Source organism: Rhineura floridana, chromosome 10, assembly GCF_030035675.1.
Source record: "Rhineura floridana isolate rRhiFlo1 chromosome 10, rRhiFlo1.hap2, whole genome shotgun sequence".
NCBI lineage: Eukaryota > Metazoa > Chordata > Lepidosauria > Squamata > Rhineuridae > Rhineura > Rhineura floridana.
In genome coordinates this window covers 13,415,663-13,426,564 of record NC_084489.1, presented here as the reverse complement: position 1 = coordinate 13,426,564, position 10,902 = coordinate 13,415,663, and the positions used below count along the sequence as shown (strand labels likewise).

The following is a 10,902-nucleotide window of genomic DNA, read 5'->3' as shown; positions in this document are numbered from 1 at the left end:
ATGTAAAAAAATTTATTTACAGTCAGACAAGCTTTAAATATGCAGAATGGATGTTAACTTCAACTTATTTAAAAAGTATGTTACATTTTTATGAGATGCTTGTACCAAAACAAATCTTTGTCTTTGTCAAATCTGTTATAAGCATATGTAAATGTAGAAAGTGTTGGCACAGGACTGTAAGTCCAGAGATGCTAATCTAATCTTTCTACAAGATACAGTTTTAGCTTTTTACAATTTTTCAAAAGTATTTTCTAACTTACATCCTTCAGCAAAAGTGTCCTATTTCAATTAGGGTTGCCAGGCTCAGGGCCTGAGACTGATCCTGTATCTTTAGGAGAAGAGAAAGTCAGCCAAGTGCAGGTGTTCTTGCAACACTGTAATGGGAAAAACCACAAGGTGGAATTCTCCTTTCCCCCTGCACAACTTTTAAAGATATGGAAGACCTCTTGGTTGCCAGGCCCTGCCTCCAAGAGGTCTTCTGTATCTTTAAAAGTTGTGCAGGTGGAAGGGAGAATTTCACCTTGTGGTTCTTCCCATTACAGTGTTGCAAAAACACCTGCACTTGGCTGACTTTCTCTTCTCCTAAAGATACAGGATCAGTCTCAGGCCCTGAACCTGGCAACCCTAGATCCACAGACCAGTTAAGCATGTACAATTGCATATACATTGGGGGAGTGTCATTTAATGGCAGAAAGAGCCTATTCCACAAATCAGTTAAATTAAAACACCTAGAATGATGTTATCTAAGTTGTGGAGGTAGCTGAAGAGAAGTTTAAGAGCTACTATGCAGCATTAAATGGTTTGTCAATTCTGCTATAATTACTATTTAGTTGTCTGTCTTTCCATTTTAGATTAGTTGCTAACATAAATGAATTCCTTTGTAGATAGAACGTCAACTTGTTATCTTGTCAAGAAGCCTGAACTATATTAAAACCCACAGATTTGTTTTGCTATCAAAATAGTATGAGGCAAAGAGGAATAAATGTCCTTGTCTAACATATTAGATTTTACTTCAATAATCCATGCTTTCTTATCATTGTCATCTATGGTTCTATATTAGATGTATGTGTGATGTTCTTGTTGTTGTATATTAAGAATAATTTACTTCCACAGACCAAAGGACACTGTGTGGATAATTTTCGTGTTAAACCTTTAGTAGAAAAATTCCATTATTTATGTACTATGCTGAATAAAATATCTTCTTTATCAAAACAGCCGTTTTCACACATCTTTGGAGTGGATTTATTTGCCTCTGAAATTTGCATAAGATGAACATACTTTTTGCTTTCACAGAAGACTAATTGGAGGCAGGATCTTGAATGAGACTTGTGGCATAGCTGATTTAAGTTTAAATAAAAACATTTTACTTTACCTTTTCAAAGGAAAGTCACCTTTTGTTCCTAGTTGACTTGATTGTTCAGGATTTGATTGTTGTACTTGGCAGCACAAAGGCACTCTCAACTAACTATTAAGATCAGGTTGGCTAGTGACTGAGTGATGGTGGTGATATCTTATCTCTTCTTGTTTGTTAAGTCATTATTATCCATAGTTCAGAGCTTGGAAATAATTAGTTAGAAAAAATGAATTACTTGTAATTTATTACTTTTTTGAGGAACGAGTGGGTAATTCCTTTATATTTTGATTGTAATAGGAAGAGAAGTAACTTCATTGCTTTTGAGCTGTTACTGTAATGTTTCCAACATTACTTTTGGGTATTACTTGGAGGGGGAGCAGGGGAAGTTTTCTGCTCCTCTGATTCATGGATGAAAGTCATGTGCCTTAAACTGGGCTTCTGCACAGCATTGCTCTTCCCTCATGCTCTGTGGGTGGGTAGGATGTGATGAAGGAGGAGGTAGAGAGTGAGAAGGGGGTGGAGTGGAGAGAAAAATTAAAATTGTTTTTAAAAATTGGCAGTGGTGGAGAAGCATGGAGTTGAGGGAGAAAGCAGCAGGAGGGCAAGGACGTGGATGAAGGAGAAGAAGGAGGCAGCAGCACAATGGAGTTGAACTGTGGAGGTGAGAGAACGGTATGTGTAGTTTATACTTTTGTTGCACTTAGCGCATGAAGTGGTCTCCGCCCCTCCCTCTCTACTTTGCTGCATTTGCAATGTTTAAACTTTTTTACACCCCATGAAAAAATATTTGCTTGGGCAGCTGATAGGGCAGGGTCCGGGAGGTGGTTGAACTATGCTTGCTGGCTGAGACAAAGTGTGCTCGTTAATGCCATTTGCACTTAGTGCGCGAAGCAGCCTCCACCGCCCTCCCTGGCTACTTTGCTGAGAGAGTGGGGGGGTTGCATTTGGTTTGGCGTGCAAAGCTCTGAGCGGTGGCCTCTGCCTCCCCACCTCCCCTCTCTTAGCAGTGGAGAGACAAGAGACTACTGCTGCTAGCAGAGCCAAAAGCCTCCTCACAGCCGCAGCTTCTTGGCAAGCGAGGGGCAGGCAGAAGTTGCAGCAGCAAGCAGCCAGGATCCTAAGAGCTGCTGCTTCCAGTTTTCATTCCTGCCCTTCCTTTTTTCCTAACAACCAGGATGCATCTTTGTCTTCTGAGGAAGGTATTCCCTGGAAGTTCTTTTGTGCAAATTAACCCCCCCCCGGACAAATATAAAGAGTTCCAAACAAGCACTTGTTAAAAATTGTATAAATGTACAGTACAATATGTACAAGTCTACTCAGAAGTAAGTCTCTATAGTTAATGGATCTTACTCCCAGGTAAATCCAATTGGGTATAGGATTGCACTAATTAGGCAAGACAAGGATTGGTTGAAGCCTTGAAGCTGTACTAATTTGCAGGAGGGGAAGAGAGAAAAATTTGACACTTCATAGTACAAAGATGCATCGATCTGGTTAAGGCAAGTAAAATTTTATACCTATAATACAAGGACTAACCTGCAATCCAATACATGTCTACTCAGAAGTAAGTTCCATTGGGTTTAATGGGACTTACTCCCAGACAAGTCTGTATTGGAGTACATACTTACCTAGGAGTAAGTCCCATTGAACCCCATAGAACCTACTTCTGAGTAGACATGTATTGGATTGCAGCCTCAGTTTCCTTTTGTAGCCATTTTAATTCTGCCTTCTGTATCTTCACAACAGCCATGTGAGGTAGGTTAGGCTGAGAGTTAGGGACTGGCTAAGGCAGTAAATAAGCAAAACCAATGATGAGTAAAAATTGAAAATGTGAAAATGCTTATGCTCAGAGTATTTTTGTTGCTGTTGGCCAAGGCTTTGTGTGTGTGTGTTTTATGTCTACTGTCTCATAACTACTTTTTGCCTGAGAATGTCATATTTCTTACTGTTACAGATGTTCTTTTTTAAAAAAAAATTGCCCAAGTTCTGTGGTTATTTTTTTTTAACTTGAGTTCTTTGCATGGTTTAGGGTTGGCATTGCAGAAGATCAGGCTCTTGTGCATTTAACAGCTGTGGGGCAGGTAGAAATTAAATTGAGTAAGCCTTTTCTAGTATGGAGGTAAAATTATGGGGAAAGCTTCACCTGTTAACATTCTGTCTGTCAGACATCTTGTTACTTGTGTGCCCCATTCCCCAGATTTACTTTTGATTTGTGAATGCCATGACTACTGCCATTCCCTCCCCCGCTTTGTCTTTGCAACAACCCTGTGAGGTAGCTTAGGCTGAGACAACATATGTACATAAGCAGCAGTTGGTAGTTTAGTTGGTACAGCATTAATCAAGTATAGCCCCTGATATGCTGAAATGTATTCTGGTGGAGTCCAGTCAGTGGTGTGCTGGTAAATGTTTAACAACCGGCTCTCTGGGGGGGAAAATCCAAGCTGGATTTAGAAAGGGAAGAGGCACCAGAGACCATATTGCAAACATACGTTGGATAATGGAATGGACCAAGGAATTTCAGAAGAAAATCACCCTGTGCTTTATAGATTACAGCAAAGTCTTTGATTGTGTAGATCACAAAAAACTATGGAACGGTTTCAAAAGAAATGGGGGTACCACAGTATCTGATTGTTCTGATGCACAACCTATACTCTGGAGAAGAGGCTAGTGTAAGGACAGAATATGGAGAAACTAATTGGTTCCCCATTGGAAAGGGTGTGAGACAGGGGTGTATTTTATCATCCTATTTGCTTAATCTATATGTAGAACATATCATATGGAAAGCGGGATTGGCCCAAGATGAAGGAGGTGTGAAAACTGAGGGAGAAATATCAGTAATTTAAGATATGTACATGATACCATACTCTTAGCAGAAACCAGTAATGATCTGAAACAAATGCTGATGAAAGTTAAAGAGGAAAGCACAAAAGCAGGACTACAGCTGAACATCAAGAAGACTAAAGTAATTATAACAGAAGATTTATGTAACTTCAAAGTTGGTAACGAGGACATTGAACTTGTCAAGGATTATCAATACCTTGGCACAGTCATTAACCAAAATGGAGACAATAGTCAAGAAATCAGAAGAAGGCTAGGACTGGGGAGGGCAGTTATGAGAGAACTAGAAAAGGTTCTCAAATGCAAAGATGTATCACTGACCACTAAAGAAGGATCATTCAGACCATGGTATTCCCGATCTCTATGTGTGGATGTGAAAGTTGGACAGTGAAAAAAGAAGATATGAGAAAAATAAACTCATTTGAAATGTGGTGTTGGAGGAGTGCTTTGTGCATACCATGGACTGTAAAAAAGACAAATCACTGGGTGTTAGAACAAATTAAACCAGAACTGTCACTAGAAGCTAAAATGATGAAACTGAGATTGTCATACTTTGGACGCATAATGAGAAGACATGATTCATTAGAAAAGACGATAATGCTGGGAAAAACAGAAGGGAGTAGAAAAAGAGGAATGCCAAACAAGAGATGGATTGATTCCATAAAGGAAGCCACAGACCTGAACTTACAAGATCTGAACAGGGTGGTTTATAACAGATGCTATTGGAGGTCACTGATTCATAGGGTCGCCATTAGTCGTAATCGACTTGAAGGCACATAACAACAACAAATTTCTGAACTCTCATACCAAATGGTGGTTGCCTTAGAACCACTCTGCAGTCTTATTGTTTTTTAGCCATACGAGGAGCCTAAAATTAAAGCATTAGAAAATTGACCATGATGTGAATCACTCAAAACTAAGAGAGCAAAAAAGAAAAGAAACAAATGATTGTAAGATAACAACAAATTAAATATGCCCTTTCTTTTTAATCATTGCCATTAGGCTAAGTGCCTTCGTTATATTCTTTTCGACGCCTGCTTAAAACTTTTTTGTTTAGGCAAGCCTATCCAGATGCATAGCTGCTGATGTTTGTGGTTTTTTTGTCTGTTGCTGTTTTTAATTTGTTTAAATATTTTAAAGTGTTTTTAACTGTTTTATCGATAATTTTAATGTGTTTTGTGAAACTCTTAAGAGGTTTCTTACAATCCAGCAGTATATACATTTGTAATTAATTAATAAATATATTCATCAGGATGGAAGTTTTCAATAACTATCAGGGTTTAATTACACAGATATAAAATAACAGAACACAAAGAAAAATTTGTTAGTCTCAAAAATTAATTGAAGTATGCTTGACATATATAAGGTGGAGACTTTATTTTTTTTAAATGAATAATTCTGCCACTAGCATAGGATATTGACATTACTTCTTGTAGTTTTCCATTTCCCTTTCTCTAGCAACTCAGTCCAATAAGAGGAAATGCACATGCAAATGCATGCTACATGCACGTTTTCCGTCAATCATAAAGTCCAATAATGCAGCAGTCAGGCTATGCTTGGTACCACTTATCATCCATTTAGGGTGGTAGGGGAGGAAGGGAAAGACTAAATCTAGACTTCCATTATGTCCTCTTCTCTGAACTGATGATCAACACTATTTAACATAATAGCTTGTATCCAATGTATTGAATCATGGTCCCATCAGTGCAAAGATTTTTGCTTGAGTGATAGGATAGGACGTCCCCCCTCTCCTTCCCCCATGCACCCTCTAAAATTTTTGTAGGGGTTTCCCCAACCCTCCAGAACAGATTTGAGAAAGGGGGATATGCAGAGGGTTGAGGCGGGAGTCTTGTTGTGTGAATGGAAATCCTTGCATTAACAAGATGTGTTAACTGAATACCACCCAATATGATGGCTTCTGAAATGGGCTTCTAAGCCAAGGGAAACACACCCATTTCATCCTATTAGTACTGGAATTATTTTTCTTGTACTGTTTCTAGGGAAGGGGTATGGTGCCCTCCAGGTGGTGTAGACTACATCTCCCATAATCCCTGACAATTGGCCGTGCTGGTTGGGGCTCATGGGAGTTTTAGTCCAAAACAATAAAAAGGCACCATGTTGGCTAGCCCTGTTGACAGACCCTAGGGGGACTGTCAAAATTACTGTTTTCAAACAATTGCCAGTGTCAATTAAATAGTTAGAAACCAGAACCATTAGTTCTAGAAACTTGCCCTTTAAAAAAAATACTCTCAGATTATCAAGATTATTTTAACAGCAGCTAGATTTTGCTCTCTAGTTCTGGCAATATTCCACAATCCCAGCACAACTGCAAACCATGCACATTTCCATTGCATGATTGGCCCAGAATGGTTAAAAAGAGTCCTGTATAGCACAACATGACAAAGTACATGAAAAGAATTGGTGCCATCTCAAAATGAGTAATGCTAATCACTATATTTATATTTCTTAAAACTACACTGAGCGGTGTCATTTGTAGCCCTACCCCAAAAAAGGCAGAAAACAAATTTGGTGTTGGGGTAGGTCAGCAGTGATTACAGGAATTGCATGTTTCATTAGTTCCCAGTTTTCTTGTGCTGTTGACAGAAACAGAGCGGGGTGGGCGGACAGGGAGGCGAAAGAGCAGGGGTGGGTGGGCGCAGTAGGATGAGTGCGAAGCCGGAAAGGGTAACACACACACACACACACACACATCATCATCACTTACCTCCACAGCTCTTTATTTCCATTCTGCAGCTGCTTTCTCCTCCGGCTGGTAGCATTTCCCTCCTCTCTCTCCACTTCCTTCGTCGTGCCTCCTAACACAGAGCACGAGGAAAGAGCAACGCTGCCCAGCAACAGATCATGGAAAAGTTATTTGTTTTGAACTACAGCTCCCATCAGCCCCAGCCAGCATGTCCACTGGATTGGGCTGATGGGAGTTGTAGTTTTAAAAAAGTAACTTTTCCAAGCTCTGCCCAGAAGCCCATGCTTCTGGCACATGGCTTTCATCCACCAATCAGAGGAGCAGAAGACTTCCCCTGCTCCCTCTGTTAACAACCGGCTCGCAAAATTCTCGAAACTTTAACAGTTGGCTCTCGCGAGCCCATACGAGCTGGCTCCAGCACACCACTGAGTCCAGTCCTATATATGTCTACTCCAAATTAAGCCTCATTGAGTTAAATGGATAAGTATATAGGGTTGCAGATTAATTTTTTTCCTCTGAAAGGAATGTGCTGTCAGACATAGAATTTAAGAGACATACTTTTCTGGACATGTTTGAAACAGGTGAGTAGGTGTGAAGGGAGTTGTGTTAATCTTATTGTGTTTTCAACATAGTGCCAATTATCAGGGATGATGGAAATGGTAGTCTTATAACATCTGGAGGGCACCATGTTGGCTATCCCTGGTCTATAAGGCCCCACAAGTAATTTTTGTTGTTACAATACATACAAGAACATAAGAAGAGCCTACTGGATCCAACCATCTAGTCCAGCATCCTGTTCTCACATTGGCCAATCAGATGCCCTAAAGGGAAGCCGACAAGCAGGACCTGAGTGCACAAGCAGCACTCTTCTCACTTGTATTCCCAGCAACTGATATTCAGAAGCTCCTGTCTCTGACAGTGGAAGTAGAACATAGCCATCATTGCTAGGTGCCGCTGATAGCTTTATCCTCCATGAATTTGTCTAATCTACTTTTAAAGCCATCCAAGTTGGTGCCCATCACTGTTTCTTGTGGTGGCAAATTCCACAGTTTCACTATATGCTATGCAAGACTGCATTTTTAATTACAGGAGAAGGGATAAAGTTTATTCTGGTGGATTACTTTTGATATGTGCATTTTCTATTTACCTACGTTATGTCTCTTAAGTTCTACTTCTGACAGTTCAATCATGCATACATGTCTACCCAATAAGTTCAGTGGGACTTACTCCCAGGTAAGTATGTACAGGATTAAGTTACCTCTGTTATACTGTTGACAAAAAAAAATTACAAAGACAACTAGTTAAGTACTAAAGTTTGCATTTTTCTTTGACAATAGGGGATTTCCATATTGATAAAAGTGTGTATTAGTTGAAAGGGGTACTGAGATGTTTTTTGCAGCACAACACAGGCATGCTTTCAAGCGCTGCAATAGAACGCCTGTTCAGTACTGGTGGCAATGTAATGACTGTAAAAAGAAATTCCTTGTCTGACATGCTCTTTGAGCAAAGATGAGACATAACAGAAACATGTTGTAAAAGCAGCATTTCAAGTGTAAAAATTTATTTTGGGTGAAAATGTATGTGTGTGTTTATTAGATGTGCAGCAGCCAAGGCCAGCACCATGTAGGCATTCCATTTTTTTAAAGTAACAAGTGTTATTGTAGTGATTACTTTTGAGTAACGGTAAAGTAATCAGTTACTTTCAGAGCAATTGTAATTGTAATGGTAATTATTACTTTTTGGGGTCATGGAACAGTAATTGTAATTTATTCCTTTTTAAAAGTAATCTTCCAAGCTCTGCCATAGTTAAACTTCATAAGGGCATGTTGCTTGTTGTTGCTCTGTCTTTATGTTGGCTTCTGTTTCAGGGCTAAAATATTGCATCCAGTTTCTTGTAGCCTTAACAATCTATGCTTCTATGACTAAACTGTTGTATAGCCCCCCCCCAAAAAAAAGAATCCCAAAGGTTGACAAATGTTCCAACGCTCACCCATTATGCCCTTTCCTGTTGGAAATTGCTATTGGGCCTGGAGAGATCAGTGGCTTGTTTGATTCCGTTGCCAGTCTGAAGGGCTTCAGCAGAATTTCTACTGTGTTCCAGTCAAACGGCATCCACTTTGAAATGTGCATCCCACAATTACAGTAAGGTTTGTGATACGGTGAAACTATTTGTGGATGGTTGTGCCAGTGGTAAAGCCCATAAATGAATGTATCATGTGCTTTGTAACCTTTGTAAATAGACTCTCTTCAATTCTTTTCTGCAAACGTGGAGCAACTAAGAAAGGACTTACTCTTTCGGTTTCTAATTGTCAATGGTCTTTCCTAGGAAACTTGTTCTTGCACATTTACATTTAAAGACTGCAATGTCAGCCTAAGAACAAATTCACTTCTCTCATTGCAGTGCAATTATTTTAACGGCATAGTAATTATTCCTACTAGCCACATTAGGACAGATCAAGCTCTCCTGTTTTAAAAAATAGGAAACATATGGTATGAAATATGAATTTTAGAACTCCTTACATTGCTGATTTCCCTTGTGCTCATTTTTTTTAAAAAAATATTTTAAGTGTGGCCAACAGATCACAGCACAGCTATCTACGGTGTTTTATTAGGGTTCAATGTAAAAACAAGTGATTTAATTACTTGTGTAACCGAAGAAAACAAAGTTAAAATGATTTGACCTGATATCTTCTGGCAGCATGTCTTGGCCACCATATCTTAACATCTGCTCTGGCCGAGGGAATAAAAGATATACAGAAAAACAAACATATGGAGAAGGTATGTCCAGACTCTACCAGTTATTAAATAGCATTGTATTTCCCATAAGACTATAAGTTGTGGGAATCTGAAAGGATTCTGTATTAAGCTAATAATCACATGAAGACTGAAATTTCCTTGAGGAGTGAATGCTTTTCTTCCTATTAAATGCCTGCATTCAGATTCTGAATTTTCAGTCAAAAAAAAGGCAATTCTTATGGTAATTTAAAAACAATGGCAAGATATTTATTTAAAACATTTACATACTACCCTTCATCTAACTCAGATTCCACAACAAAATATATGTTATTTTATTTTGTACAATAATATAACAATAATAAAAATGAGAACCAATTTAAACTACTTCACAGGCTAAAGGTTAGTTACTTTAAAATGCCTAGGTAAATTAAAAATTGTTGAAAGGGGCAGCTTTCCAAACCTGGGCCACTACTGCTAGAAATATGAGGAAGTTTCTAAGGACCATGACAAAGTTAATGATTATTAAAGCCATTTTCTGAAATTAGCTTCATAATGCCAGGTTGCAATTAGGAAGAATCTTTTGCTGTTACCTCATAAATATCTATTGGGAAGTCCAGTCATTTAGCACAGAGCTGATATCATCCCATGACCATGTATATATCACAATAGCATGGCTATCAGGAATACTGTTCTTGGTCCAAACTTCTGGCATTTAAAGCACTTCCTCTGAGTCATATCTTACACCATAAGTTCTTCGTAGTCTCCTTTCCATAAGTACCACAGCTACACTCTCGGTTAGTTTCACTGAGTCCAGAACCAAGAAAAGCCACAGTTCAGATGTAAAGTGAAGCTTTAAGCTAGCCATAGCTAAGAACCTACAGGTTGAGGTTCTCAACAAACAACAGACAAACAATAGCTTAGAGCTGTTTGTCCGCTTTAGCTTCCCAGCTGTTCTGCTTTGTAACTTCATTAAGTTCATTTACATCTGCATTGGTGCAGCAGCCTCTTGAGGTGGAGCAGGGGCCTAACTGTGGTTGTCAATTGTTTGTGAATTTAGCACAAGCTGTGGTTTTCAAACCAGCTTCAGATTTGAAGTTTATGGGCAGGCTGTGGTTCAGATATTAAAATAAACCATGATTTAGCTCAAGGGCCGGGAACAGGATCAGCCAGCAGGCCAGATCCTTACTTTCCCCATCCCCTGCAGGCCAACTTTCAACAGATGGGTGGGGCTTCCATTCTGTTAATCACCTGACAACATTATGACTTCAGGAGA

General features: G+C 39.2%; 1 protein-coding gene across 5 annotated transcripts in view; it reads left to right on the top strand.

Annotated features, from left to right (window-relative positions):
* The first annotated feature begins 1,938 nt into the window (after window positions 1-1,938).
* BMPER (BMP binding endothelial regulator) overlaps window positions 1,939-10,902 on the top strand; it is a 284,815-nt gene continuing 275,851 nt past the window's right edge. For 4 of the 5 annotated variants that reach the window (XM_061587151.1, XM_061587150.1, XM_061587154.1 and 1 more), the window contains exon 1: window positions 1,945-2,026. In XM_061587151.1, coding sequence (XP_061443135.1) covers window positions 1,997-2,026 — 30 coding nt within the window. In that variant the 5' untranslated portion in view covers window positions 1,945-1,996. Of the gene's footprint in view, window positions 2,027-10,902 lie in introns of all 5 variants that reach the window. The other variant, XM_061587155.1, reaches the window with a different exon arrangement.